General features: G+C 50.2%; 1 protein-coding gene across 1 annotated transcript in view; it reads left to right on the forward strand.

The window, feature by feature from the left end:
• CHRDL2 (chordin-like 2) overlaps nt 1-12,983 on the forward strand; it is a 44,822-nt gene that overhangs the window by 14,451 nt on the left and 17,388 nt on the right. Inside the window, exons 2-6 of the mRNA XM_015418985.1 lie at nt 3,471-3,583; nt 4,474-4,567; nt 7,777-7,922; nt 10,538-10,631; nt 12,382-12,428. Coding sequence (XP_015274471.1) covers nt 3,471-3,583; nt 4,474-4,567; nt 7,777-7,922; nt 10,538-10,631; nt 12,382-12,428 — 494 coding nt within the window. The remainder of the gene's footprint in view (nt 1-3,470; nt 3,584-4,473; nt 4,568-7,776; nt 7,923-10,537; nt 10,632-12,381; nt 12,429-12,983) is intronic.

Consider the following 12,983-nt stretch of genomic DNA (forward strand, 5'->3'; position numbering starts at 1 on the left):
TACTGAAGGGCGGGGTATAAATCCAATCTCTTCTCCTTCTTCTTATACCCTGCCCTTCACTACCCGAAGGGGTCTCTGAGGGGCTTACAATTTCCTTTCCCTTTCCTGTCCCCACAACAGACACCCTGTGAGGTAGGTGGGGCTGAGAGAGCTCTCCCAAGAACTGCCCCTGAGAGAACAGCTCTGAAAGAACTTGTGATTGACTGAAGGTCACACCAGCAGCTGCATGTGGAGGAGTGGGGAATCAACCCCGGTTCTCCCAGATTAGAGGCCGCGCTCTTAACCCCTACGCCAAACTGGCTCTCTAAGCCAAGCAGGGTTGGCCCTGATTAGTACCTGGATCGGAGACCACCAAAGAAGTCCAGGGTTGCTGCGAATAGGAAGGCAAAGGCAGATCACCTCTGTTGTGTCTTTTGCCTTGACCTGGCCACCAAAGAAGTCCAGGGTTGCTGCGCAAGAGGAAGGCAAAGGCAGATCACCTCTGTTGTGTCTTTTGCCTTGACCTGGATGGCCCAGGCTAGTTCAGTCACATCAGATCTTGGAAGCTAAGCAGGATATCTGATTAGTTCTTGGATGGGACACTGTCACACTGCCAACGGAGTCCAGGGTTGCTACGCAGAGGCAGGCAATGGCAAATCCACCTCTGCATGTCATTGGTTCTGACCTGGATGGGCCAGGCTAGTTCAATCACATCAGATCTTGGAAGCTAAGCAGGATATCTGATTAGTTCTTGGATGGGACACTGTCACACTGCCAAGGGAGTCCAGGGTTGCTACGCAGAGGCAAGCTATGGCAAACCACCTCTGATCATCTGTTTCCTTGGAAACCCAATCGTTTTCCATAGGTCGGCCGCAACTCGGCCGCACTTTCCTCCACCAGGGTGTATTAAATGCTCCCAAATCTGCGATCTTAAACTCAAGAATACAAGACTTGCCTTGTTGGGGGTTGTTGTTGTTCAGTTGCACAGTCGAGTCCGACTCTCCACGACCCCATGGACCAGATTACACCAGGCCTTCCGGTCTTCCGCGCCAGCGCTGTCTGAAGATGTTTCCGTGGTCATGTGGCCGGCATGACTAAACACCAAGGCGCACGGAACGCTGTTACCTTCCCACCGAAGTGGCACCTATTTATCTACTTGCAATGTCTTGCTTTCGAACTGCTCAGTTGGCAGGAGCTGGAACTAGAGACGGGAGCTCACCCCGTCATGCGGCACACTCGGGTCTCGAACTGCTGAACTTCCGACCTTCCACAGCCTGCAGTTCAGCGCCTTAACCACTTGAGCCACCGCAGTGAAAGATGAATCTAGCCTGGCGTCCTTCACAAGAATCCCAGGCGTCTCAAGGCCTATTGAAAGCCGCCCAGTCACCCACCAGCAGGGGTCATTTCATAGAAAAAGAGGGGCAGGAGCTTATTAGCATAACTCATTAGCATAACTTATTTGCATATGCCACACCCCCTGACATCGCCGGAAGTGTGTCAGAAGGCAACACCCACTGCAACTTACCTGGCTGCTTCTTGCTCCTTGTGGCCGGCGTGTTGCATGTGCCCGCCCCCTGGGCTCTTTACTGCCGGAGGTGCTCCTGTGCGCTCCCACAGGAAATGACCCTTGCCCACCAGTGAATTATCAAGGAGGGGGCGACAGGTCCCTATTTGCGCTGAATCCACAAAGCAGGAGAAATTGAGAACCCAGATTCTAAATTACAATGCAGATTTCTGAGTCTCTCCGCTTGCATTTTTTTTAAAGCATGTTTCTAGCCCTCATGACTGATACCAGAGGCTCACTTGCTTGCTCCTGTATACTAAGTTGGGTGGAAATTCGTTTTAGGATTGATCTCTGTGCCTCCTGCTTTTAAATCGCCAATGGAAACCTGCTTGTGGAAAGATCGGCTTGGTGTTTGCTCACCCAGGAACTGGAGAGCCAGTGTGACGTAGTGATTAGAGTGTTGGACTAGAAACTGGGAGAATCCCCACTTTGCCATGGAAGCTTGCTGGGTGACCTGGGGCCGGCGTGAGCCAATGTGGTATCTACTCTGGGTTTTTAAAAGCACACTGGCCAACCAGTGATGCACACTGGAGCCAAAAATCCTCACTATAAATACACGTTGATGGGGTCCAAACTGACAGAGACTGACCAAGAGAGAGATTTTGGAGTCGTTGTAGATAACTCAATGAAAATGTCGAGACAGTGTGTGACTGCAATAAAGAAGGCCAATGCTATGCTGGGGATTATTAGGAAGGGAATTGAAAACAAATCAGACAGTATCATAATGCCCCTGTATAAATCAATGGTGTGACCTCATTTTGAATACATGATCGAGGTTGATAAGATTGTGCATGGGATAGAGCAGGTCAGGAAATAAGTCCTTTTCTCCCTTTCTCACAATACAAGAACTCGTGGGCACTCCATGAAATTGCTGAGCGGTCGGGTTAGAACAGATAAAAGGAAGTCCTTCTTCGCCCAGAGAGTGATGAACACATGGAATTCACTGCCACAGGAGGTGGTGGTGGCTACAAGCATGGATGGCTTCAAGAGGGAATTAGATAAACATAAAGAGCAAAGGTCCATCAGGGGCTATTAGCCACAAGGTATAGATAGGAACTCTAAGTCTGGAGCAAGGGATGTTCTGTATTCTTGGTGCTTGGGGGGGGGCAGTGGGAGGGCTTCTAGTGTCCTGGCCCCACTGGTGGACGTCCTGATGGCACCTGGTATTTTTGGCCACTGTGTGAAACAGAGTGTTGGCCTGGATGGGCCATTGGCCTGATCCAACATTGGCTTCTCTTATGTTGGAAGGAAGGAAGGAAGACTTGAAGCATGGACAGCTTCAAGAGGGAACTGGATAAACATACGGAGCAGAGGTCCATCAGGGGCTATTAGCCACAAGGTATAGATAGGAACTCTCAGTCTGGGGCAGGTGATGCTCTGTATTCTTGGTGCTGGGGAGGGGGCAAGAGTGGGAGGGCTTCTAGTGTCCTGGCCCCACAGGTGGACCTCCTGATGGCACCTGGTATTTTTGGCCACTGTGTGACAGAGTGTTGGACTAGATGGGCCATTGGCCTGATCCAACATTGGCTTCTGTTATGTTGGAAGGAAGGAAGGAAGGCTTGAAGCATGGACAGCTTCAAGAGGGAACTGGATAAACATACGGAGCAGAGGTTCATCGGTGGCTATTAGACACAAGGTATAGATAGGAACTCTCGGTCTGGGGGCAAGGGATGTTCTGTATTCTTGGTGCTTGGGGGGGGCAACAGTGGGAGGGCTTCTAGTGTCCTGGCCCCGCTAGTGGACCTCCTGATGGCACCTGGTATTTTTGGCCACTGTGTGACACAGAGTGTTGGACTAGATGGGCCATTGGCCTGATCCAACGTTGGCTTATCTTATGTTCTTATGTTAACAGGTCTCTGGTGAGGCAGCATATTCATTCTTCGAACAAACAAACTGAATGAATAACACTCCTCTGTTTGATTTCCAGATCCGGATTCCTTCTGTTTGTTCAACGGACAGAGGTACCACCCAGGAGAAAGCTGGCATCCTTACCTGGAACCCCAGGGGGTGATGTACTGCATCAAGTGCACCTGTTTTGAGGTACCACTCATAGTCCCCAGTGAGCCGATTACCACTAATCCGGTCTCTGCACTTCGGATCGCCTGGTGCAATAGCATGTTGAATTCTAGTTCTGTCCCTTCTCAGGTCATGTGAGGTTGAATGCAAAAGCCTGCACACTGTGATAGAATTTTGTGACTTCCGGACAGGTAGAAATTTCGGAGCATTGTTCACTGGAATGCGGAGCTTTTTACAGTATATGGGGTTTGTGGATTACTCCTCATTTCTGCGATAATAAGGGGCTGTCAGCACCAGATGAGGTTAAGAAGATTTTATTTATTTATTTCTGCATTTATATCCCGCCTGTCTGATCTTGCATACAGATCAGACCTGTATGCAAGATCAGACCCATCTAGTCCAGCATCCTGTCCAGGGGTCATTTCGTAGAAAAAGAGGTGCAGGAGCTCATTTGCATAACTCATTAGCATAACTTATTTGCATAGGCCACACCCCCTGACATCACCGGAAGTGTGTCAGAAGGCAACACCCACCGCTCAGGCTCCACTGGACTGTTTTGGATTGCTAGCTATTGGGGGGAGGGAACGTGCAGATCTGTCCTCGCAGAGGAGGGAGAGCTTGTACCTGAATAAAACCTGGTCTTAAAGGTGCCACTGGACTGTTTTGGTTTGGGGGGCTGGTGGGGGGGCTCTGCAACTTACCTGTCTGCTCCTTGCTCTGACTGAGGGCTGCTGGGAGCAGGGGGCGGGGCTTGTTGCATGTGCCCACCCCCTGGGCTCCGCTCCTGTGCACTCCTGCAGGAAATGACCCCTGCCTCCAGTAAAAAAAAACGGATAAAGTCTGCCTGTCCTTAGCTTTTCATTTATTACCGACAGGACTCAGTCTGACTCCAGGTTGTCCATTTCACCCCCTAGGATTCCAACGTCAGCTGCTATCGAATCCAGTGCCCCGCTCTCCCGTGCCCAAACCCCATCGTGGACCCTCAGCAGTGCTGCGGCAGGTGCCCAGGTAAGCAGATTTTAAAGCAGGTAAGCGGGGGGAGGGTGTTTCCTGTACCCTCCACTACCTTGGGTCGTCCTCTCCAGGTGGGACCTGGAGATCTCCTGGAATTACAACCAGCGTTCCCTCTAAGCTGAGTCAGTGTGAGCCAGCTCACTGTTTCTTAGCCTCCGGCTCACGCGTTTTTGTCTCCGCTCAGGAAGGAGGGCTCCAGAGCAAACTGATTCATGCAGTAGCCAAATCGCTCGCTCACAGCTTTAATGCTGATAGCTCACAAAATAGAACTTTTGCCCAAAAGACTCATTGCAACTGTAGACTTCAGAGATCCGTTCCCCTGGAGAAAGACGGCTTTTGGAGGGTGGGCTCCGTGGCTTTACACTCCTCCAAAATCCCTCCCCTCCCCAAGTCCTGCCCTCTCCTGGCTCCACCCGCAAAATCTCCGGGGGATTTCCCAAACCAGAGCTGTCAAGTCAACCATATCCCTACCTGACCTTACTCCTTGGATCTCTCTCTCCCAGCCCAGTTCTGACGGAAGGAACAGAACACAAAGAGAGTGTGTGGGGGGGTCTCTGCTCCCGTTGACCATCACGTGTCCCCCCCCTTTTACGCTAAAATAAAGCCCCCACCCTATGACCAAAGAGGAGCAAAGAAGGACATAGCCAAGCTTCACTGCTCCCGTTCCGTCCAGTCTTGCCCTCAGTTAGAACCTCCCATTTCAGGCTTGCAAGGTACCCTGTACCTTTGTGCCTTGGGTTGCCAACCTCCATGTGGTAGAAACAAGGATAAGAAACAACCATGAAACAATAACAAAGCGAGAAGAAGAAGAGGAGGAGGAGGAGGAGATTGGATTTATACCCCGCCCTTCACTACCCGAAGGAGTCTCAGAGTGGCTTACAAACTCCTTTCCCTTCCCCTCCCCACAACAGACACCCTGCGAGTTAGACGGGGCTGAGAGAGCTCTTTCAAGGACTGCTTCTCAGAGACCAGCTCTGAGAGAACTTGTGACTGGCCCAAGGTTGCACCAGCAGCTGCATGTGGAGGAGAAGTGGGGAATCATAGATCATAGAATCATAGAATGTTAGAGTTGGAGGGGACCTTGCAGGTCATCTAGTCCAACCCCCTGCACTCTGCAGGAGCATAGCCGAAAGATAGCCCTACAACAAACCCGGTTCTCCGAGATTAGTCTGTGCCCCTACTGAACAACAAAAACTAACCACTACACCAAATTGGCTCTCTATATTTAACTATATTAACAATAATGTATGCCACAGAAAAATCATCCATAGGTTCACTAGAAAGATTCCTAGTAAGGTGCGACACTCTGTTCAATCATAGTCCAATAAATGTACAATCGAAAATAAAGTTCACATGATATTTAAAGTGTTCTGTGCCGCCAACTAGTCCATTCAGAACATGTAAGCCTCCAATAGAGACGTTCCCGAATATTCCAGCTTCAAACGTATGGACATGACAAACAGCAACTTGTTTACTTTGCAGGAGGACGCGGTGCGATTTCAGGGGCGCTCCCGTTCCGGCTGACGACGTCCATCCCTGCTTTATCAACGACGGAACAGAATGTCTTCCTCTGCATCCGTTTCTTGGCCACATCTCACAAACTGTACATTTACAGCTGCTTACGGGCACAAAGGCAGCTTCTCCAATCTCACAAAGTTTGCCCTTGTGCTCTTGTGCCTATAAGCAGCTGTAAATGAAGTTTTGTGAGTTGTGTCAAGAAACGGACGCCGAGGAAGACATCCTGTTCCGTGTATGATAAAGCAGTGATAGAGACGAATTCAGAGGCTGGCAGGATCTGTTAGCCGGAACGGGAGTGCCCCAGAAATCACACCTCGTTCTCTTGAAAAGCAAAATATTTGCTATTTATCGTATCTCTACGTTTGAAGTTGGAATATACGGGAAAGTCTCTGTTGGGAGCTTGCATGTTCTAAATGGACTAATGGGCGGCACAGAGGACTTTAAATATCGGTGAACTTTATTTTTGATAGTACCTTGATTGGACTGTGATCGAACTGAGTATTGCATCTTACTAAGCATTCCGTGTGCCTCGGTGTTTAGTCATGCTGGCCACATGACCACGGAAACGTCTTCGGACAGCGCTGGCTCTTCGGCTTTGAAACGGAGATGAGCACCGCAACCCTAGAGTCGGAATCGACTGGCTTTCGAGCAAAGGAGACCTTTACCTTTTTAAGTGTCTTGAATTATGGTGCTGGAGAAGACTCTTGAGAGTCCCTTGGACTGCCAGGAGATCCAATCAGTCAATCCTCAAAGAAATCAACCCTGACTGTTCCCAGGAAGGCTGGATCCAGAAGCTGAAGCTCCAGTACTTTGGTCACCGAATGAGAAGGGAGCGCTCACTGGAGAGGACCCTGAGGCTGGGAAAGACGGAAGGCGAAAGAAGAAGAAGGGGACGGCAAAGGATGAGATGGTCAGACAGTGTCATCGATGCAATGAACATGAAGTTGAGCAGACTCCCGGGCATGACGGAAGACAGGAGGGCCTGGCGTGATGTGGTCCCTGGAGTCGCAGAGAGTCGGACTCGACTGTGCGACTGAACAACAATGACAGTCTTTCTATTCAACCTATGGATGGTTTTCCTGTGTTCTAAGTTGTGGTCAATATAGCTGTTTACATGGCTTAGTTATTGTTTCACGGTTGTTTTCTTATCCTCGTTTCTGCTTCTTTCCATGACAAGCTCCAGGTGGCGGCCGGAGATCTCTTGGGATTACAACCCATGCTCCCTCTAAGGTGTGGAGCCTTGTGAGCAAAGATTCTCCTTTGTGAGCTACCGCCATTAAAGTTGTGAGCGAGCGATTTGGCTGCCGCGTAAATCAGTTTGCTCTGGAGCTACACCCTTCCGAGCTAAGACAAGAATGGGTGAGCCGGAGGCTCAGAAACTGTGAGCTGGCTCACACTAACTCAGCTTAGAGAGAACGTTGATTACAACTGATCTCCAGGCGACAGAGATTAGTCCCCTCTGAGAAAATGGCTGCTTTGGAAGGTGGACCCCATTGAAGTCCCTTCCTTCCTCAAGCCCCGCCCTCCTCATGCTCCACCCCAACATCTCCCGGAATCTCCCAACCCAGAACTGGCAACCCTGCTTGTTCCATGGGTCTTCTGGTGCAATGGGGAGGGGGGGAGTAGAAAGCTTCCTAACCAGCTCCCCGCATTCCTTTCTGTTTTCCCCTCCTTTTCCTCTGCAGAACTTTACAGCCCACCTGGACTCGAGGAGCCAGTCGATTCCTCCTGCGAATACAATGGGGCAACGTACCAAAACGGCGACCTGTTCACGGCCAGCGAACTCTTCCCTTCCAAGCTGCCGAACCAGTGCACGCAATGCAGCTGCTCGGTAGGTGGCTCAGAACAGAATCGGGAGCGGGGGTGGCCCGCTCTCAAGCAGCCTGTAATGATTCTGGTTTTGGTGTGTGTGTTACTTTAAATGTTTAGTTATGACTACAGTACTGTAAGAAGACTGATAGACAAGTGTGATGTGACTGGCTGATGACTGAGAGAGTGGGAGGAGGTGTGTCTATGTGAAGTTTGGAGAGAGAGCATAGTCTATGTGACTATGGGAGATTTTGAGTCTATTCTGTGTGAAAAAGACAAACAGTTCAGTCTGTGTGAGTATGAGTTTTGAGTCTATTCTGTGTGAATAAGACAAAGAGTTTAGCCTGTGTGGCTATATAGATGAGAGAGAGAGAGAGAGAGAGAGAGAGAGAGAGAGAGAGAGAGAGAGAGAGAGAGAGAGATTACACTGAGTGTGTGCGCCTGTCAGGGGGGAGTTTTGGGAGCCTGAGAGACTGTTTGTGACACCAAGCTTTGCCAGTTATATTTACAAGTCCCTTTCATCAGCAACAGTTCAAAATAACCAGAAACCCATTTTGTTCTTTATTAAATAAATCATTTTTTGGTATAAACTTATCCCAGAAATCAGAATAGTCCTTCCTCAGGGCCACATAGTCCTCTGAAGTGCCCAGACCCTAGGTCATTCTACCAAAAGAGAGAGATTTGGAATTTTTAATTCCTGGTGGCAGCAGACATCTACCAAGTTTATGTACACAGAGAGTGTTTTAAAGGTAAAACCGTCTCCCTTATAAGCAAGGACGCCACACTGCCTTATACTGGTCCATCAAGGTCAGTCTTGTCTACTTAAGAAGGACAACAGCTCTCTAGGGTCACAGGCAGAGGTCTTTCACATCGCAGATTTCCTGGTTCTTTTTGAGCTGAGGTGCCGGGGATTGAACCTGGGACCTTCTGCATGCCAAACAAACACTTTGCCATTGAGCCAGAGAGATTTTAGTGTAGTGCGTGGCCCTTTTAGTCACCTCCACCGAGGCCTTGTGGAAGATCTTGAGAAAGGGAATCTGTCAACTTGTTTCTTATGCTCCGAATGCTATCCAGGTTGTTCTGGGCTGCAGTCACACACACTAAATAATCCACTTTCAATGCATTTCCCAACTGGATTTTAACTATATAAAACTAAGAGATCAAACAAAATGAAAGCAGCATGCAGTCTGGACACTGCCATAAAATCCGATTGAAAGTGGATTAGTGTGTGTGTGTGTGTGTGTGTGTGTGTGTGTGTGTGTGTGACGGCAGCCCTGGTGAGAGCCAGTTTGCTGTAGTGGTTAAAAGTGGCAGACTCCAATCTGGAGAATCAGGTTTGATTCCCCACTCCTCCACATGAAGCCAGCTGGGTGACCTTGGGTCAGTCACAAGTTCTCTCTGAGCTGTTCTCTCACGAGCAGTTCTCTCAGAGCTCTCTCAGCCCCACCTACCACACAGGGCAACTGTTGCGGGGAGAGAAAGGGAAAGGAGATTGTAAGCCACTTCGAGACACCTTCGGGTAGTGAAGGGTGGGGTATAAAACCAACACGTGTCCTCCTCCTCCTCATCCTCCTGTTTGGTGTAGTGGTTTGGTGTAGTGGTTAAGTACGCAGAGTCTAATCTGGGAGAACCGGGTTTGATTCCCCACTCCTCCACTTGCACCTGGCTGGATGACCTCGGGCAAGCCGTAGTTCTGATAGGAGCTGCTCTTGAAGAAGAGCCGTTTCTGTCAGAGCTTTCTCAGCCCCACCGACCTCATAGGGTGTCTGTTGTGGGGAGGGGAAGGGAAAGGAATTTGTAAGCTGCTCTGAGACTCCTTCAGGTAGTGAAGGGCGGGGTATGAATCAAATCTCTTCTCTTCCTCTTCTACATACAGAGAGCCAGTCTGGTGTCATGGTTTGGAGCACGGACTCTAATCTGGGAGAACCAGGTTTGATTCCCCCACTCCTCCACTCACACTTGGCTGGATGACCTTGGGCAAGCCGTAGTTCTGACAAGAGCTGTTCTCTCAAGGACAGCTCTGGAAAGAGCTCTCTCAGCCCCACCTGCCTCACAGGGTGTCTGTTGTGGGGAGGGGAAGGGAAAGGAGTTCGTAAACCGCTCTGAGACTCCTTTGGGTAGTGAAGGGCAGGGTATAAATCCAATCTCTTCTTCTTCTTCTTCTTCTTTTACCTCACAGGGTGTCTGTTGTGGGGAGGGGAAGGAGTTTGTAAGCTGCTCTGAGACTCCTTTGGGTAGTGGAGGGCAGGGTAGAAATCCAATCTCTTCTTCTTCTTCTTTTACCTCACAGGGTGTCTGTTGTGGGGAGGGGGAGGGAAAGGAGTTTGTGAGCCGCTCTGAGACTCCTTTGGGTAGTGAAGGGCGGGGTATAAATCCAATCTCTTCTCCTTCTTCTTTTACCTCACAGGGTGTCTGTGGTGGGGAGGGGAAGGGAAAAAGGATTGGAAGCCACTCTGAGTCACCTTCGGGTAGTGAAGGGCTGGGTATAAGTCCAGTCTCTTCTCCTTCTTCTTTTACCTCACAGGGTGTCCGTTGTGGGGAGGGGAAGGGAAAGGAGTTTGTAAGCCGCTCTGAGACACCTTCGGGTAGTGAAGGGTGGGGTATAAGTCCAATCTCTTCTCTTCTTCTTCTTCTCAGGAAGGCCAGATCTACTGCGGTTTGGTGACGTGCCCAGATCTGTTCTGTGCCTCTCCTCAGACTGTTCCAGATTCATGCTGTCTGGCCTGCAGAGGTACGATGCCGATTTTATTTCTAAAATGATAAGAATAGACCACACGGTGGTAAGTAGGGATGCCAGCTCCAGGTTAGGAAATCCTGGGAGATTTGGGGTTGGAATCTTGGGAGGGTGGGCTTTGGGAACGGGAGGGACCTCTGTGGGTAAACAATGCCCACAGAGTCCACCCTCCAAAGCAGCCACTTTCTCCGGGGGAATTGATCTCTCTGGTCTAGAGATCAGCAGTAGTTCTGGTAACCTCCAGGCCCCAACTGGAGGTTGAGAAGAAGCAAACGGCCGTGATGTATTACGCCAAAAAAAAAAAAAGGTCTCCAAAGACTAGAAATGTCTTTTTCCAATATTCCTATATTCTGCACCCGCTCCATTCTGTCCACATTCTTTTCGAAGTGGGGCCTCCAGAACTGCACACAGTACTCCAGGGGCAGCCAGACCAATGCGGTGTACAGCGGGACTATGACACCATAGCCTCAACTCTTCCAAATTAACAGCATCAGGGATGGGCACAAACTGCATTTTTGTGGTTCGGTTCACGATTCGTGGTTCAGCCATGAACCACGAATCAGGAACCGAACCACAAAAATGCAGTTCGTGCCCATCCCTGATGCTGTTAATTTGGAAACCACGAACCAATTATTGGGAAATATTGGTGGGGTAGCAGAGCGCTCAAGGCTTTAATGCAGCAGAGCTCATCCAATCAGTGTGTGTGCCAGCAAGAAAACAAAGTTACACAAGAGCCTCTATCTTTTCAGAGTAAAGAACAGGAGTTTATTGTAGCAATTCCATTTGTAGACAGAAATAGAGGAGAGATAGTTGTAATCTAGTCTAACTAGCTAGATGGATGCAGATGTGGAAAAGACATCCTGCTCTCATGTTGCCAAGATGGAGAAGCATGGCATTGTGTGTGGAGAGAGGACAGAAGCCGGAAGGAAGGAAACTTCCTCCTAGCAATCGACACTGCAAAGGGATAGTATCAGAGAGAGAAGGACAGGATGTTTTACTGTCCTAGCCTGTCTATCTCTCTGACTCTATTGCAGTCTTCCTCTGTGGCCTGAGGCAAGAGACAGCGCATAATGCTTGACTTCCAACACCAATATGCCTCTGCTGATCTTTCCTAGTGTCTCCAGTTTGGCGTGGTGGTTAAAGAGCGGCGGGCTCTAATCTGGGAGAACCGGGTTTGATTCTCCACTTCTCCACATGCAGCCAGCTGGGTGACCTTGGGCCAGTCACAGCTCTCTTAGAGCTGTTCTCTCGAGAGCAGTTCTCTCAGAGCTCTTTCAGCCCCACCTGTTCCTCAGGGTGTCTGTTGTGGGGAGAGGATGGGAAGGAGAATGTAAGCTGTTCTAAGACTCCAAGTGAAGGGCAGGGCATCCTCCTCCTCCTCTTCTTCGTTTCCAAGCACTGAGCTCTGACAAGATCAGGCCATGCCATACCGCCTTCCCTCCCACGGAAAAGATGTTTTAGGAGCTGACAGTTAGCATCTGTAGTGAGATAAGGATCCCGTTTTGCATCCTGACTCCCTTCTGCAATACCCCTCCCGCCTTCCAAATGGGATTGAAGGGCTCGGGGCTCCCCTTGTATCTGATGAAGGAAGCTTTGGCTGCCGCACAGTTTCATTCCCTGGAAACCTCGTTGGTCCCTAAGGTGCTGCCGACCAGCACAGCTACAGACACACACACCACCCGAAGCTATGTTCAGGGTAAGACCGTTCCCCCCTAATGCCTGCGCTTCCTTTTCTCTTTCTTTGCAGACAGTTCCTACGACAGTTTGGCAGAAGAGGAACCCCTGCAGCTGAACGTAGGTCTTGCATGTGAACTTTCCACTCTGTGGAGGACGGCTATTGTCAGGGGTCGTTTCGTGGAAAAAGAGCTAGGGAAACTCATTAGCATAGCATTAGCATATGCCACACCCCCTGGCATCACCGGAAGTGTGACATAAGGCCACACCCCCTGATATCACCGGAAGTGTGTCATAAGGCCACACATCCCGCCCCCAACGGTCCCGGCCGCTGGCGCCGGCCTTGCAGCTCCACTGCTGAGCCCCATGAGGGGCCCGGCGGTGGACCTGCAAGGCCGGCGGGAGTGCAAGGAAGCCCCGCGAAGGCCCTCCCTGGCCCCAGGCAGGCAGGGGTGGGGAGAGGCAGGGAGGAAGCAACTTACCCTCCCTCTTCTCCTGCCTCCTCCTGGCTAAATGAGGGCCGGAAGCGGGGCAAAAAATTTTCGGTTCACGAAAAGTGTTTGGTCTCTGAGCCCCGATGCCTGCACCTGGCCCGCCGTCTCATTTGCAATATTCCGATATTATAGAGAGCATACAAAGCTGCCTTAGACTCCTTGACATTTGTTGATTTCCATC

Source organism: Gekko japonicus, unplaced genomic scaffold, assembly GCF_001447785.1.
Source record: "Gekko japonicus isolate JY-2015 unplaced genomic scaffold, Gekko_japonicus_V1.1 scaffold3212, whole genome shotgun sequence".
NCBI lineage: Eukaryota > Metazoa > Chordata > Lepidosauria > Squamata > Gekkonidae > Gekko > Gekko japonicus.